The sequence below is a fragment of the Rousettus aegyptiacus genome, unplaced genomic scaffold, assembly GCF_014176215.1.
Source record: "Rousettus aegyptiacus isolate mRouAeg1 unplaced genomic scaffold, mRouAeg1.p scaffold_m13_p_4, whole genome shotgun sequence".
Taxonomy (NCBI): domain Eukaryota; kingdom Metazoa; phylum Chordata; class Mammalia; order Chiroptera; family Pteropodidae; genus Rousettus; species Rousettus aegyptiacus.
In genome coordinates, this window is record NW_023416307.1 from 84,269,709 (window position 1) to 84,288,002 (window position 18,294).

The following is an 18,294-nucleotide window of genomic DNA, read 5'->3' on the forward strand; positions in this document are numbered from 1 at the left end:
AGGATTGTGGTAAGCAAAGAGACCTCTTCTCAACTTGAAAAGAGCAGAGACTTGTGATGCAATCCATGATGTAATCATGGAAATATTAAGCAGCTGTTTCTATTTATTTTTATTTATTTTTTTTTTATTTTTTTTACCTCAAACATCCCAGTTACTCTTTTTCTAAAAATATACTTAAAATCCAAACCACAGTGTATACCAGGAAATAGCTAAGAAAAGCTGAAAAAGTTAATAGAGAAGTCAGGCTAACCAAATGGAGACTGCCAATACCACATTTCCTGACAATGGGAGGTGAGAAGGTAACCAAGCTCAGGCCTTGCTTCTCTTTAAAATACTAACCACTTAGTCTTAGATCTATCTCTCCCTTCTTCCTGGCTTCTACACTCCTTCAAGCTATCAACGGAAAGAAGAGACAGCCTATAGGCAACCTTTTACTGCCGGGCCCCTCACCAATTTCCCCAGTCCCAGGCCCTCTAATATTGTATTTTGTGGTTTAAGAATTCAAATAGGGTGTTTTGTTTTGTTTTGTTTTGTGGAAGTGATTGTAATATCTGGAGTAAGAAGAATGGAGGAATTAAAGGTAACTGCCACAAAATTATTTAAGTGCATTTGCCTTCTTTTCCTTTGTGACACAAATCTATCCCCTTAACAGTTAACTGGAAGATAAATTTGGTTTTTGTGAGCCCTAGTTTCTTCCTTTCCCTGATCATATTGTTTTTTCGAAGATAAGGAAGAAATAAGCAAAACTCAGATATGTTAGCATGGAAGTATTAACAACTAAGATATTACATGACAATATAGTGTACGATGTATAATATGTTTTAGACATATATTAATCACTGCAACCAGCATTGTGTTTTGCTTCTAATTCATTTCTTATGGTTAGGAAGCTAAATCTGTTTCATATACACTAGATCATCTGAAATGCACAAAGATAGCCTGTGAGATTTTCAGTTTAAAAAGACCCTAACACCCTTATCAGAGTAGTTACATATGACCTTCACTTCCTCAAAGACCTCAGAAATACACACATGGCATTTTAAGATTCATTATGAGCCAGCACTCGTGGTTAACTTTATTCTCTAAACAATTAGCATTCCAAATGCAAGTCTAAACTGAAAGCTAGGATGTGAATTGTTAATCCTACTTCCTGTTGGAAATCATCCATACATATGAAAAGTTCTTTCATCCTATGATGATATCAAAACATTCATTTTAAAGGTATTTTTCTGAGGGATCATAGTAGCATAAAAATATTGTCTTTTCTTTTTGAAACATATAAGACAGGCTGTGGAAAATTTCCACTTGACCCATACTCAAAACATCCCATAAGATCTCTACAGTGTCAAATATGGAGATTTATTTTTAATAACTTCTATAGTGATAATCCACGTGGTTTAAGTTCAAGAGAAAATAAAATTGGAAAAGTTAAAGATTAGCGGATGCAGAATTTCTATAACTAACATTTATTTCAAAGGCTCCAGATATCTGTGACACAGCTTGCATTTAATTTTTTTAAATTTCATCAGTTCAGCAACATTGCTCTTCAAAGCGTGTTTTCATCAACAATTTTGATACTAAGTTTGCTCAGTTTTAACAGCTTTATCGTGAATTTCAAGACTTTAGACATATCCGCCACTCTTCCTTTTATAAAGAATATTTGAAGACTTGAGAAGTTTTCATTACTCTTCAGCATATATTTCTATCAGCCTAGATTAGAGTGGATTCTAGACCCAGACTCTTCGGGTTTGAATGAGTGAGCTCTGCCACTCACTCATTTTTGATAGCCGTGTACAAGTTTCTTAACCTCTCTCAGGCATCTCCGTTCCCTCATCTATAAAATTTAGATAATAGTAATAACTACCGTGCACAAATTTTGTGAGGATTAAATAAATTGATACATGTAAAGACCTCAGAACAACGCCTCACACATCATAAACAAAGAGTAAATATTCATTTTTATTATGTATGCACATATGGATCCAGATATATAAATTGTAAGTCCATATTCTTCATTTTAAATGACTAATTCCTCAAATAACCATCATTTGCATAGCGCAGTTCTTGGGTTGACTATCTGTGCCAGAATAAGAACCATGGAAAGTGGAACGTCAGGTGCTTGTTTCTCAGGTAACAGAGAAGCGTGGTTATTGCACTTTAACAAAGAAAACAAAACCATGAAGACAATCTCTGCAGAATGTGTAATCCCAGTCTGTTTGTTGTATATCTCACAAGCACATCATGCATCATCACTTCTTTTGCTGAGTGACCAAATGGAATTAGTGTTAGAAAAGGACATTAGAAATGCCATTCTTGGACTCCAGTCTGCGTCTCTAGCTCTGGTGGTCCAGGGTTCCCATTAATAATTGCTTATGTGCTTTGCATTCCAAGCGCACAGTGAAAGAGGATTAACATTTGTTGTGCCAAAAAAAAAAAAAAAAAAAACATGAACAGTAATATTTCTTATAGGGGACATCATTGTTTTACCAGTTTTAATTCAGTAGCTTTTCTTTGTTTATGTAGGGACTTAAGGCATTTTACATTGTCTCCATCAGGTAATGTTGACAAGCTTACAAAACTGTGCATTGAAGCATTGATGAGGCTCTCTGCAAAATGTCACAGAACCCCAAACTCACTATTACTGAAACATCATTTTCAAGAAAAAAATATGCAAATGTGCTTACTGGGAAAGACCCATTGCCTATGTGAATGAGATTGTTTCATTTCTTAATGAAGTTGTGAGAAGAGTCATCATTTTTAAGGGGTCAAAATGAAGAAATAGAAACTATGGTATTCTTTAAGCTACTAAAACACTAAAAAATATATATGTATCCATATATTTAGATTTCATGTTTGATTTTCAGTCACTGTGACTAAAGGTGAAATAGAGCACTGCAAATGACACAGTAGTTTAAGTCCAAAGCACAACTCCATGTTTACACAGTTATGGCTAATATATAAACTGAGGCACCTCCCAGAACTTTACGTGACAGTTGCCTATTCCATAAAATAAAAGGAATTATAATTTCATTCAGTATAGTTGACCAAATTATTTATAAGAATCATGAAATGAAGAATTCTTTGGAATTCCGAATAGGAAATATTTACTATTTATGTAACATTTGTTTAATATTGTTTTTTCTTTAGGCCAGGACTTCTCAACATCAGCGAACCTGCTGCACAGCCGTGGCTGGCAGACACGTGGCCTAATACGGGCAACAATCACAATGACTGTTCCATCAATTGCTGTACAGCAGGCAGTGGGAACAGCGATAGCAACCTGACCACCTACAGTCGCCCAGGTTAGAAACACAGAGACATCTTGATATGTATATGCAGTATAAGGAACTAGCAGCCATAAGGAGATCAAATTTCTACCCCTCTCCCTACATGGGAAAGAAAAATTTGATCAATATTTACTTGAAATATTGACTATTGTTTAGCAATCTAGCCTGATTCAATTATTTTCTTGATTCCTATATTTCCATACCTCAGCCTCCTCCAATAATAGTTTCTCAGTACATTATGGGCAAATGGAGAATATAAACTCTGGAATAGATAGCAAATAAGGAAAAATAAAATTATATAAAAGTATTTATCTTTATAAGAATGTAGCCACAATTTTTAATTGTAACATTAATTATTTTCAAGATTGAAGGAAAAAATGTTAATAAATCTATAATTAGAGTAAACAAAATTATTTTGACACTACTAATAATAATAACAATTGCACAACAATAATAAAAAAACTTTAAATAAAAATTAACTGAAACTCAAAATCAGATTTTTATAGTATAGAGATAAATGAGGATATAAGAAATATATATTTTTTGCAGATGTTCAAGTATATATTTATTTTATATTGTTTGTTATACATATAACTAATTTATGCTCAAATATGACAGTAAAATATATATAGTGTATGGTGTGCAATGTTTGAAAGAAACAGAAAATTACAAATTATTTTTTACAATAAAAATCCTCAACATTTACAACATTGGGAAAAATTAAAAGAATGGTAAAGAATCAAAAGATGTGACTATATAAGTAAAATAACCCATGGAATTAAGGAACAGGGAAACAGAAGATAGCATTTACACAAAGATGTTATACACTGTAAAGAATAAGTCACAGTGTAATCTGTATGTCGAACCCTAAAAGAAGTCCTGTGTCTCCACTGGATATGGAGATGGATATGGAGATGGACATGGATATGGACATGGAAATGGACATGGATACAGATATGGATGTGACTAAGTTCGTGCTCTCCAGAGGTCTATATCCTAGTTGTCCAGACATAATTATAAATAAAAGAAAGACTATGGTGAGCCCTAGAGGACAGAAAAAAAGTGACAATATTTATGTGAATTAATATGTAGAGTTGTATTATCAATATGATAGCCAGAGGCCATTTAAATTAAAATTAAATAAAATACAATTGTAAATTCAGTTCCTCTTTCTTACTAGTCATATTTGAAATGCTCACTAGCCACATGTGGCTAGTAGTTACTGTATGTGACAATTCCAATTAGAACTTGATCATCATCTGAGAAAATTCTATTGACTAACACTCATTTAGAAAGACTGGGGAAGAAAAAGGAAATTGCCAACTCCATATTGCCTTTAATAATATTTATTATCATTAAACAAAATTTAATACCTAGAAATTAGAAATTAGAACTCCTAAATGCCTGATGGATCACATATCCCTGCTCCCTGATTTATTATTGAAATGCCAAGTAGTTGAATTCAATATTATAGAGAAGCTGCAAAATTTTCTTAACATTCTATTCATATTTACATCTTTAATAGCAGCCATATTAATTTATCATTTTCTAAAATATCCAGTTGGAAACCAGTCTTCAAAGTGACCTGGTAATGTTGGTGCCACTATGTACCACATGAAAAGCATAATGATATTTTTACCATTGTAACTTGACTAATTTTTTTTAAATTTAAAAAATGTTTTAATTTAAATTATGATTTTAGTTCTTCCTGTTGTTTTAATATTTTAACTACAGGCTATAAATATTTCTCTCTTTATATATCAGTTATTTTATTCTCAAATATTTTATTTGAAGGGAAATTTAGAGGGAAATTTAGATATTAGATGTAATAGATATTATTTCAGGCTTTATTTGATTGTATTACCCTAGTTACCTATGATTCATTCTGTCATTATTATTGTCATTTTACACTTCTTGGGGTGTCATTATGAAACCATGAAAAAATGATTAACATCTTTCCCTGACACTGATTATTCTGCATGACCAAGAGAAGAACTAATAAAATTCTCCTGAGCACCATTTACTATTGTCCCTCTGTTCCTCATAGCTTTTGAGAAGAGAGGTACTTAATAAGATATGGAAATCTCATGTTCTTTGATAGGAAGACAAAGTTTTTGTTGTTGTTGTTTGGATTCTCAACTTACATGCTTTGTTCTTTGGCTTCAATAGCTAACTAGTAGCCTCAAAGAGTTCGATTAACTCTATACTAGAAAATCTGGATTGGGCACATAAAGATACTCATGTATATATTGTTTTGGTGGAATTCCTAATAACTGAGCTGTTAAAGAAAAATTATCTCAAATCGGGGAAATTATTTACTGCATAGCACTAGCAGAAGTTCAAATTTATTTAGTCTCTATATAAATTCTGTGTGTCCTTTCTTATTCCCTCAACTTTTAATTGTTTTCTCTAGAAAGTACATATGAATACTTGGCCCTTTTTATGATCTTATTTAAGCCCATTTGTTCTTTACATTAACAATTTTACTTTGACTCACAAAACTACTTACAAAAAAATTTTAAACAAATAACTATGGAGAAATGACTTTTTCCTTTTCCTCTCCATTGCACATAGCCGATTGTATAGCAAATTATAACAACCAACTGGATAACAAACAAACAAATCTGATGCTCCCTGAGTCAACTGTTTATGGTGATGTGGACCTTAGTAACAAAATCAATGAGATGAAAACCTTCAATAGCCCAAATCTGAAGGACGGGCGTTTTGTCAATCCATCAGGGCAGCCCACACCATATGCCACCACCCAGCTCATCCAGTCAAACCTCAGCAACAGCATGAACAATGGCGGTGGAGAATCTGGCGAGAAGCACTGGAAACCTCCTGGACAGCAGAAACAAGAAGTGACACCAATTCAGTATAACATCATGGAGCAAAACAAACTGAACAAAGGTGAAGAGCTTTGCCTACATTCCCATCCTTCTCTGTATCGGGACCCTTAACACTGCAGCACTAAATGCCAAAACTTGTCTGGGACTAGCAAGTGAAGTCTTTCTTTCATTTCTAAGGTTTTCTTATTTCTTTGGTTTCAAAATGTCCAGGGTCAAAGAGTTAATTATCACAACAATAACCTTGGAAATTGATATTATAATAATACATAAGTATTTTTGAATGGTTTTGAGAATAATTTAATTTAATTCTAGATAAAGAATTACATAGGTCAACCTTTTATTCATAAAGCAGATATATAAACGTCATAATACCTCACATTTTAAACAAATGGGCTATCCCATTTTTCCACTCGAGAGTGTCAGATAATTGCATCTACGTGGTCATATAAACAAATGACATTCTTATATCGAACTGAAGAAAAATAATTAAATTAAATTTGAACTGGAGAAGTGATTCAATTTGTTGTATTTTTCCTACCTCATGTGGTTACTAAGACTGCTGCAGTATATGATTTTAGAATCTACAGTTCTTCGGTTGACCTGATTGAAGTCTGTCAGGATAGAACCTAAAATAAATTGAATTTAGTGTTAACTTGTCACAACAGAATAGTATTTTATGGCCTGAGGGGAATGTTCCTCTATGGTAATATGGGTGAGTTTGAAGAAACAGGTATTTGATTTCTTTGTCTTTTTGCAGGCTAATACTTTAATAACATGATTTGCAAAGTAATACCACAAAGGAAAAAGCAATTGCTCTAATTTGAATAGATCAGGCAATTTTGTATCAGTGTCCAGGTAAAGGACACATTTTATTATAGATAATTAGGGATATAGATTTATTTTCTTTAGACTTGTATTGGGATCTTTTTTTTTTTTTTTCAAAAATAAAATACATTACAGTTAGTGATTACGAAAAGATAGCTTAAGACCACTATTTCATTTGGTTAAGTTAGTGGCATGTGTTTTAATTTAATAATATATGTGTCTTGCTTTTTTTTAAGTTTAAGAAAACACTTAGTTGACATAATAACCCAATTCAATAAGTAGTTATTAAGACTCTTACACAAGTTCATGACAAAGGCTGACAAAGATGAATAAGAGTTTCTGCAATCATGGAGTTTACAAAGAGGATTTAAACTGTTATTACATTATTCCTCTATGTTATATGGCTTTACCGTGGACTTTGGAGAGGTCTGACAGTCCTCTGTACAAATATTTCAGAGCTCTGATTTATTGTTTATACTGCTTGTAAACAGACTTGGTATGTCAAACTATAATAATGACCCTGGTATGCAGCTAAACTGACAGATTATTACTCATTGCATTCCAGTGGTGAATTTATCATTTAGATTTTCCCCTCTGTTTAAGTAAGCACAAGTATTTCTGTGACAGATTAAGATGCCTTTTTTTTTTTTTTCTCCTTATCATGGATATTTTTTGTTAGATATATTTTTGCTGACAAGTTTCATGGTTTTTTAAATTTTATTTACTTTTTTGTGATTCACAGACACAGTATTTTTCTGATTTCTTATTGTTAAAATTATTTTGTTACTATATTTTTAAAGAAGTCAAGCAAATCTGATTTCTGTCATAGATGATTATTAAATATTAAAGAGAAGAAATAGTTCTTCATAGGATTTGTCCACACTTACATTTAGTCTGATTCATCTAAAGAAGATGATGCAAAGGATTTGTTTTTTATAAATTTTAAATGAAACATGTTTAAAGGTCTTTTTTTTTTTTTTACTTTTTTTTCAGAAAAGGTATTTACATCTTAACAAACGATCAACATGATGGTTTAAAAGCCTAATTGTTGGTAAATGATTAGGCACCAAAAAGAAAATAAATGTGTTTTTTTTTTTTTTATCTGAAATATCTAGATTATCGAGCAAATGACACAATTCCTTCAACTATCCCATACAACCAGTCATATGACCAGAATACGGGAGGATCTTACAATAGTTCAGACCGGGGCAGCAGTACATCTGGTAAGTCAGGAGAACCGAAGAGAAAGTCTCCTTTTAAAAGATGGTACATTCCAAGATTATGAATTGAATGTTAATGATCTGATGTGTACATGTGACATGTCTATCATGTTATGCAATTCTAATATTTTAGGTATGGGTCTTGTCTCTGTAATTTGATGGACTGCTCACTCACTAAATCATTTTATATTCTATTAGAAAACAAAGATTAAGGATCTTATTTTCCTCCTTGTTAAGGAGCTTTAGCAAAGCCAAAAACATCAACTAATTTTTAAAGGCAATTGAAATATAACTAAAAAATATTGCACATATAGTTAATCTCCTAAGAATGTTACCATTGAAACAAGGCTATAAAAGCACTAAATTTAAGTACACTTGAGCAGAATCATAAGATCTAGGTACAGTAGGAAACTGCCTCAGTTTGTAATTTCTCTCTTTTCCCTCAGTTTTTGGTCTAAAACTTCATAAAACGGCCTCCCTACTTAAGTCTATAAGGGCCTCAAAAGCCACATCCAGGCCTCTTCCCTGTGGTCTTTATGCTGTTACAGCTGTTTGCCAGCTGTTTTCCTGAAGGGGCTGCAGATGGGAGCTTGCTGGTACTTAAGTCCTATTTTTCTAATTAAAGGCAGTTCATTATTAGAACTAACATGTGGCAAGTCACACCACAATGAGAACAAAACCGATTGATCTCAACTCTAGTATGTTTCCCCAGGATAGGGTAGAAATATCACTTCTGAGCATCTGGATTAAAGTTGTTGCTAGTGCTTTTAGCCCAATGTCTCTCTCTACCCCTCTTTTGTAATGAATATGGCATTTTTGCTTTCTCATCTTCTTTAACTAAGGCATGCCGGTTTGGCATTTTCTAGCCTTTATTTTTATCAATGATTGAAATTATTTGTATTCAAATAAAAGAAACTTAGTGATAGCTCTTTACTTTTTTAATCTATTCTTATTCTACTACATGTTTAATTTTTTTAACAATTAAAATCTTATTAAATGACTTTCTTCTTTTTTAAAGTAAACCCTGAATTAAGAAAAATTTTTCAAAGTCCACTCTTACAAAAGCCATAGAAAATATTTTAATATTGATATCTCAGGCCATTTCATCTTTGAATAATTAGCCACTTAGACAGCCAGAACTTAATGGGAAAAAAATATGATTCCATGTTATTACTATTCATTTGACTTTATTCATTGCTCATGATCCTGACATTCTGTTGCTATTGATTATTAAGTATTCTGTGAATATTGATGAAAAAACAGGAAAAAAAATCTGTTGGTAATTAGGGGAGAGAACAAAGCAAGCAAATGAGCTGTAGGACAGATTTGTGATGTTAGGCCTCTCTGGATGGGTGGAGTTGTTATGGTAGATGCGTGCCACGAAATCAAGAGGAAAACACTGGAGATAGTCAACTCCACAGTATATGCACAGCCATTCAAATACAGGACAACTGAGTGGAGGAAGAGAGAATGAAGACACACAAGCAGAGGCCTGACAATCATAATTCATTAATAACAGCCTGCTGCTCAGCCCACAACACACTAGGTGTAGTAAGATACCAATATACAAACATCTGGCATAAAAACACTGCCATTTGACTGAAAATTCTCAACTGCCTTAAAAAAAAATAGGGCTCATCGAGTGTACTGTGACCTGTTTCATACAGCATGTAACTTGGAGCTGGTTCAGAAAGGTTAGAAAAGACAAAAAAGACCAAGATAATTCACTGAATTTAAGGGATCCTATGAGAAAAATAATTATAAATTCATTGTATATAATTTGTATAAGAATCTAAAATGTATCATATTAAATGAGAATTAAGACCATTTCATCTCAAAATAGTTTTTGACCATCTTATTTTAAAATGAATATTCTAGAATATGCAGCTACCTATGGTTACAGAATATGCCAAATCTAAAATCTGAACACTGGGGCACTTGAATAATTGGACTGTTTCCAACTTCTAAGAATGTTCAAGAAACATCATTTTACTCTAAGCCATAATTTTATAGAAACAGTGGCTAAAAAAACTTCCGTTCTTTTTTAAAAATCATTTTTATGCTTCTTTTGTTGTTAGTTATATTAATTCTTCCAGCAATTATTTTCATCTGCACCTGCCTTTCTGATGAAAACTAGTAATTTCATTGTGCCTAAAACATTTCAGTGGACAAGTACAAATTATGTATGTTCAGTGATTTAATGCAACAGTGAAAGTGTAATAGATCGTATCTGTATCATATTATATTTTAGGTTCCAGCAATTAAATAATAGAAAGGAACTTCAGAAAAATATGTCTACAGCTCATTTGTTTTAGATGATAATCCATAGTGCAATTAATTGCTATAAGATCACTATTAATGATATGACTTGTAAAATTAATTCCTGGCTTTGTTGCTTTTTTGCTATTTATTTTGCAGTTAAACATGTACACATTTTATTGTCCAAAATTCTGTTTAAAATTAATTTTTAAAAGTGTTTTTCTCTATATACATATATGAATTATAAGATCATGTTTATAGAAAATAATTAACCCATGAGTAATAGAAAAAAATTTAAGACCAAATATAAAATACTTTAATTTTATTTCTTTTCAAGGGAGTCAAGGGCACAAGAAAGGGACCCGGACACCCAAAGTACCAAAACAGGGCGGCATGAACTGGGCAGACCTGCTTCCTCCTCCCCCGGCTCACCCTCCTCCTCATAGCAATAGTGAAGAGTACAGTATATCGGTAGATGAAAGGTAAGAGAAATTTAGAACAGACCTAAGTGGGATAGTACAATTCTTTACAATTGTATTAAGTAATTATTAAACTAGATCGCCAAGAGGAGACTGATTCCTGAGATTTGTAAACATTTGCCTCTGAATAAAACTGTATTGATAGGTCAGCAGGACTTAAAAACCCTCCTCAGTGGTGCCAAAAAAAGGTATTTGTTCCTTGGAAGCTTCTTTTGGAACCAAGAATCGTGAATCGTGACTATAAATAAATACACACACATGCACACACACAAATAATTTATATGTTTTTACATTATGTACATATAATTTACATATATAATCATGAGTATATACGAGATCATATATCTAATCTCATATATCTGATTTTGTCATCAATCATATATATGATTTGTGATTTTCAAATATCAGAACTTCTATTACACATCTCTGAATTTTCATAAAATAATTATATGGATTTATACAATAGTTATAGTATCCTGATAATTGTTTATTCTTGGACATTATCAGATTATGCTGAAAACTAGGAATTTAAACTTTACTGAATTGTCTCTCATAAGGATTTAACAAGTGTAAGTAATCCACACGACAGCAGTTAGACAGTTAGTGTTCTTCTTCCTCTCTGCAGATTCTGTAGAACTGGACATGGTACTTCTCAACAAAACAAAACAGCTGGTTACTAATGTAAACAGTAGAGGAAAACTCACTTGGTATAGCGAATCAACCACAAAAAAAACATAAAATCTATGTGAAAATGCAGTATTTTTAGTGACTATTATAAAAATAAAGATGTTCTTTCATTCTATGTGCACACACTCACGCACACACACACCAGTTTTACAATTCCAACTATTCCGAGAAGCAAAGTCTCTGTATTTTTATTTTTCAGTTACTTAATTAGCAAGTACTGAGCCATTGCTCCTAGGAGAAATACAGGGTTAGGTTCCTGTGAGCCCCTGGTTATATTTTCATCAACCGATTCAAATATAAACTTGTTTTATGTGTTTTTGTTTATATTTAGCATGTGTTATTCACTCATTAACATTGAACTCACAGCCAACAGCACTATAAGTCATTCCTAAACAAAGCTTATTTGATATACATCTTTTCTTCATTAAGGCACATCACACCCTTTTTGCCTTTAGAACAGTAGACATCAGTAAAGTACTCTTATTTCAGGGCCATTTGAAACAGGGAAGTCCCCAACATAAAAAGGAGGAGGAGAGGAAAGGGCAAGGGAAGGGGGAGGGAGAGAGAGAACAATGTGGCACTTATAGACCATGAAAAGGATAATTGTTTACAATATGAAAGCTGAAACAGGAAAGCAGTGTCACCTTGTTTGACCCTTGCTAGTAATGTACTCATCGGGTGACAATTTTTTCACTTCTCTGCACATGTCTATTGAATGATCGTGAGAGTATTGACTTTGGGGTTACAGATTAATTTGAGGTGAATTTGTAAACATGAAATCTGCAAATAACGAAGTTGGCTGTACTTTTAAATATTTAATTTTTAGGGTATGATCACAATACTTACTAGTATTTTAGTCCACAAAAACAAACAAGTAAAAAACAACAAGGACTGACATAAAATATGTGGATATAGTTAGAGGGGCGGGGGGCCGGTGGAAGGAGATACAACTGTGCCCCAAAGGGAAAGACTGAGTGTAACTGGGAAAAATGGAGCCTTCCTGGTCTGCTGGATTTTGTTCTTGATCTTGACAAATGAGAAGATTCTCAATCAAGACAAAAGATTTTATGGACATTGGGACCACACAGAGATGTGACTCCTGGAGAGTTAACATGAAACACATGGTAGGGAGTGAGAAGCTGGGAAGGCGAATGTAAGCCAGACTGTACAAATACTTGAATAGGTCTTGTTTAAGACTTATATTTTATTCTCTATTCAATGAGAGACTTTTATTACTTTGGAGCAAATGAATGACCTGGGAGTGATGTGTGTTACAATAAACTAATTTTGGAAGGAATGTGAAGATAGAGAAAGAGTGACTGGAGGCAAAGAGATTGATTAAAAAGTTATCACAGTAGCACATACAACAGATTTAAAAAAGGAGAATAGATTCTAAAAAATTTTTTAAGATAGACTAAAGATGAACTAGGGAACAGTTTGAGTTAGAAGGATAAATAATTCAAAGATGACTACAAGATTTCTAGTTGAGATAAATGAGCAAATTGCTATATCATTTGTCGATATAGGAAACATAATAGTGGATTAGTGAAGTAAAAGAAGATACAGAGAAATCAGATTTTACCAAGCCTTAATTTTCCCAAGTTCAGATAAACAAGGCAGTGGTTAAGAATGGGCTAGAGAGGGAGGTAACGAGAACACATTTTGTATAATGCAGTAAATCACAGCCATTCTAATCAATAACCAGATGAACTGGTGTTGACTAGCAGAGGAGTAACGAGGGCATTTTATTGGTTATTATTTTATACTGTTTTTTATTCATTATCCTAAATACAATTCAACTACTTCATTTTGTGTTCAACTAAAAATATAGTGATTTAGTATAATTTTAGAAGAAAAGTAGGTTGTGTTGGATTAAATTAAAAATTTGCTCTCTGATAAACTTCCCTCTGAAAAGAATTTCAAAAGTAATTTTTTTCAGAATTTAGCATATTATCCTTAGATCATCTATAAGCACACTTGTGTTGTCCTTTAGTTTAGTGATTATGTTGACTAAAAGGGATAGAGTCTATCAAACACATTTTAGAATTACTAAATTATACTACATTAAACAGATTTTTTGTATTGCATGACTTCTCAGAGCCTATAAGAGGCTGATTTAAATTATAATCCTTCAGAGAAAAAAAAATATATGTAGCAATTCACAAACCTTTGTGATAGTGAATAATTTTTTTAACAACACTTCCTTAAGGTGGCCCAACACATTCAAATTAAAAAAAAAAAAAAAAGTTAAAAGCTGACGCTTCTTTAATTATACAAATAGTTCATTTGAATAACCTGAAGTAAGTCTAAGTTCCTTATAATCTGTTTCAGTTATGACCAAGAAATGCCATGTCCGGTGGCACCAGCAAGGATGTATTTGCAACAAGACGAACTAGAAGAAGAGGAAGATGAACGAGGCCCCACTCCTCCTGTACGAGGAGCAGCTTCTTCTCCAGCCGCTGTGTCTTATAGCCATCAGTCCACCGCCACCCTGACACCCTCTCCGCAGGAAGAGCCCCAGCCCATGTTGCCGGATTGCCCAGAGGAGATTGGCCACATGCAGCACCAACCTGACAGGAGGTACCATTGTCACTAGCCTTCTTTACTCATATCAGAAAGTTTCCACTCCTAAGTAATATTTATAGAATGCTATTGCATGAATTACTTTTCATATCACGTGAGCTTTTTTCCAGTATTATCACACTTAAGTAAGCCCTGGTAATTAACATATCACGTAGTATTATTGACCAGAGCATTAGATGAATTTATCCTAGTGAATTTGCAACTATAAAGTAATGTGCATTAATACTCATCTACTTATGATAATTGCATTTATAAACATATGGAGATTACATAGTAAATATATAGTTTGCTAATCTCACACATTTTATTGATGGCAGGTGTTTTTGTATTTTAGTTTTCTTTATGCATTTGGTCTATAGAAAGTAGAATTTTTCCTCTTTTTAAATTAAGTCCACAGAATGATTTGTTCCCTCGTAGCTGTAATGTTTCACAATAAGTTTAGTATATTCATTTTGCATTCATATCAGGTACCTTTATTTTGATTTTGATATTAGGTTGGAGTCTTCTTGTCAAGTAATAGTGTGTGCATCTTAGACTTTTTTAACCTATATATTCAGCATCGCCAACCAATGCATTTTTATTATTTACAAATACTTCATTTGTCATTTCTGCCACATGAAAGCTATCACTGCATCATCTTAGCTTCTTACTTGTTGTTGATGATTTTGTTTGCACTATTTTATTGCATTTGACACATTATATTATATGTATATGACTTCATGTATCTCTAACATCACTTTGAACTGAGTATATTCTTTGCCTCAGAAGATCTCCCTTCAATATTTTTGAATGAACAATAAATTCTGGTCTCTGCTGCTTGAATTCTATTAAAACAGAACTTGCAATATTTATTAACTATTCTATCAGTAAGAGGTTATTACTAAATTCAAATTACATATTTTCTAAAATGAAGGAAGTAGTTAAATCATCTTCTATGAGACAAAGAGAGAAGTTGGACTGTCATACATTTAAATTTAATATGATTAAAGCACGGAGCTTCATGAAAATCGAGAACAAATAAGGCATCTCTTTTCCCTTTTAAGGTCACAGTCCTTGGCATCCTTTCTTGTAAGCAAGCAAGAGGCTAATAGATGCTATTAGCTCTGAAATACCTTAGCATTCTTCTGTCATTCTCTTGAATTGCCTATTTCCTCACCAATCCCTTCTATATTACAAGTGGAACCTAGTATCTTCGTAATAAGCCTCTTCTTTTGTGTTCCTTTCTGTCATCTTCTCCACCTTCCTCAAAACAATCAAAACTTCATTCACCTTTATTTATCTTGACTTCCCAGCCTATTTCTCATCATTCCATCCTTTTATCTTCACTGTTAACCTTACCACTTTTTAAACTTTCCTTAGCTTCTCCTTCTAGTTATCATGCTCTCCTTTTTTTTTTCTATTCCTTAGAGTTATTTAACAACTTTTGTCTGCGTGATCCCCATTTACACCTCAGCGCATTGCATCCTAGCCTCTACTGTTTTGCTTCTTTACTTCTATCATCTGCTGCAAGTAACTTCCTAATGGTCACTCTAAAGCTTCTCAATCTTTATCAGACATAAGCTTTCTACAGTGATGGCAATTTTAGAAGTTGTGAGAGTCAAATGGGATATTGTATGTAAAGTATCTGAAGCAGGGTAAGTACACAACAGATATTAATTCCCTAATGTCCTCACCCTTATGCTATCACTCCATCACTTGATTCAATTATTACTTATATTTTGATGGCTTTCAAATTTATTTAGCTGGCCCAGCTCTTTTTATTGAGCACCATTGTGATATTTTCATGTGGACGTCTCAGACGGCACATGTCCAAAACCAAATCCTTTGTTTTTGCACTTGACATTTCAAATGTGTTCTTTCTCCTCATATATCGGTGATCTTATTTAGAATTATCAATCCTCATTTATCTGAGTGTATTAAAAATAAAATAGCCAAACAATTAGCAAAATTACGAATAAAAATTCTGATTTTGAAATCAGTTTAATATTCTATGTTTGTTTTTTTCTATTGTCTTCCAACTATTCCAAAAATTAAATTACTTACCAAGTCCCTTCAGCTCTTAACTCCAAAATATCTCATGATTTTTTTTTTGTTCATTTTTTATTCTTATAGCTGCTATAGAAGGTCGCCAGTCCATACTGCCATATCCTCGAACCGACCTTCACTTTTCATATCTTCCCGTTTTTGTCTGCTTTCCACATTATCTTTCTTTAATATAAGTCTAGTAATGTTAGTCCCCATTCAGAGTCAACTCTATTTTAGCCCAATATTAAAAGATTTCACAATCTCTTCCTTTTTTCTTCTTCCCTCCCTCCCAATTCCTCCACATACCCACTTTTCTAAATAGTCTGTTTGAAATTCCCTGAATTTATCTTAAGTGCACCAACCTCCATGTCAGCAATGGCACTTCCTGGCCCACAGAGGCTGCTCTGGAGCTAGCAAGTGGAACAGGCCACTCTTGCCTCACATAGCCACCACCAAAATGCTCAGCTTGTATAGTGTCCTCTTGAAGCACTTGTGTCTTGCTCTTGCTGTTTCTTTGGTTGCCTGGCAATCACTTCTCACCTTTCTAAGCCCTTTTCAAATGTACCACCTCTGTGAAACTCCTTTCTGGTCACCTGGCAAAGTCAACCATCCTTTTCTTTATTCTTCACAATGGTCTGTTCACAGCTCTGCTATAACACTAATCCATTTTTAGATTTCATTAGCATTTGCTATTTGTATCTCTGTTTCCATATTTAAATTAAAACCTTCTTGAGAGCAGATGTGATGTTTTACTCATGTTATTGAGGTCCACAAAGCTTCCTTCAGTAAGTGTTTGATTAATGGAATCTGATACTAGAAATTTTTGGAGTTAACCTACTCCTGCTGTTTTAGGGGGTATGAATGCTTTTATAAACTTGATGTGGACATGCATAATTGGAAAATGCACTTAAAATACAGTCTGACTAAATGCAGCCTTTTAAAAAATAACTGTGTGATTTTCAGTCTGTAAAGGTATTAAGAATTTTATTTCTAGGACTGTTGCTGGAGATAACACTAGGCGCTAATAAAAAGTAGATGAAAGCCCACTAAACACAAAACTATTACTATTCCTTTATGATGAAGTTATAATCAACTATAGAAATGTTTGACAATAAAGATACACGAAATGAAAATGTAAAAATACCAATGATCTATGTAGTCCAAAATAGTCACTGTTAAGTAAGACCTCAGTAAAGATATATTCAGTTCTTCATCTCTACACGTACTCACATTGTTTTGATTTTATGATGTACCAATATTATTTTATAAGCTACTCTTTTCAATGAACAGTGTATTTTTTCATGTCAATAATTTTTCTAGATACTCGTGTAAACAAATGTGTGCTATGATTTATTTAAACACTTTAATGTTGGACATTAAAGTCATTCCTACTTCTTTGATACTATATATAGTGCTATAATTCCCATATCTAGCTAAGTCCTTGAGTGAAGCCTATTTGAATGCATGCCCCATCAGTAGATGACTTCTGTTTCTCATCATCTTGCCACTCCCCTGTTGATGCACTCATTAAAAATAGATAGCTATTTCTCTGCAGGTTTCATTCTAGAGCATCAGACCCTTATATCCAAGTACTCATTACTGCAGATTTTTACTGCTTAAATATCGCTCAGAGTGATACACAAATCTCCAGTCATAAAGACACTTTCCTACTTCTGACAGCCATTTTCTCTTGCCTATATTACTGTAATGGTCCATAAGTGGGCTTGGTGCCTTTAGCCTTGCCCATTCTTTAATCTTCCTGCTACAGACTGTACAGAGGCATTTTCCTAAAATGCAATACTGATCAGTCCTTTCCATTGCTTAAAATCTCTCAATAGCTTTCCATTTCCCTTAGAATAAAGGCAAGATTCCTTAATATAGCAATCAAGGCCCTTTGTGATCTGACCCCTGCATGCCTTCTTATCTATCCATTGCCACCCGCCTCCTCACTGTTCTTGTTGCCTTCAGTCTAAGTTTCTTCCAGTTCCTGGAATGACCAGTGTTCTTACCCACCCTGAAATTTTTCCACTTGTCGTCCCATCTTCCTGGAACATCATTAGCCCCTCTCTATTTTGGAGCT

At 33.4% G+C, this 18,294-nt stretch overlaps 1 protein-coding gene across 12 annotated transcripts in view; it reads left to right on the forward strand.

The window, feature by feature from the left end:
• ROBO1 (roundabout guidance receptor 1) overlaps nt 1–18,294 on the forward strand; it is a 1,005,278-nt gene that overhangs the window by 962,647 nt on the left and 24,337 nt on the right. For 10 of the 12 annotated variants that reach the window (XM_036218858.1, XM_036218857.1, XM_036218860.1 and 7 more), the window contains 5 exons: nt 3,148–3,302; nt 5,862–6,197; nt 8,077–8,184; nt 10,778–10,922; nt 13,938–14,186. In XM_036218858.1, coding sequence (XP_036074751.1) covers nt 3,148–3,302; nt 5,862–6,197; nt 8,077–8,184; nt 10,778–10,922; nt 13,938–14,186 — 993 coding nt within the window. The remainder of the gene's footprint in view (nt 1–3,147; nt 3,303–5,861; nt 6,198–8,076; nt 8,185–10,777; nt 10,923–13,937; nt 14,187–18,294) is intronic. The other 2 variants (XM_016129514.2, XM_016129518.2) reach the window with 1 other exon arrangement.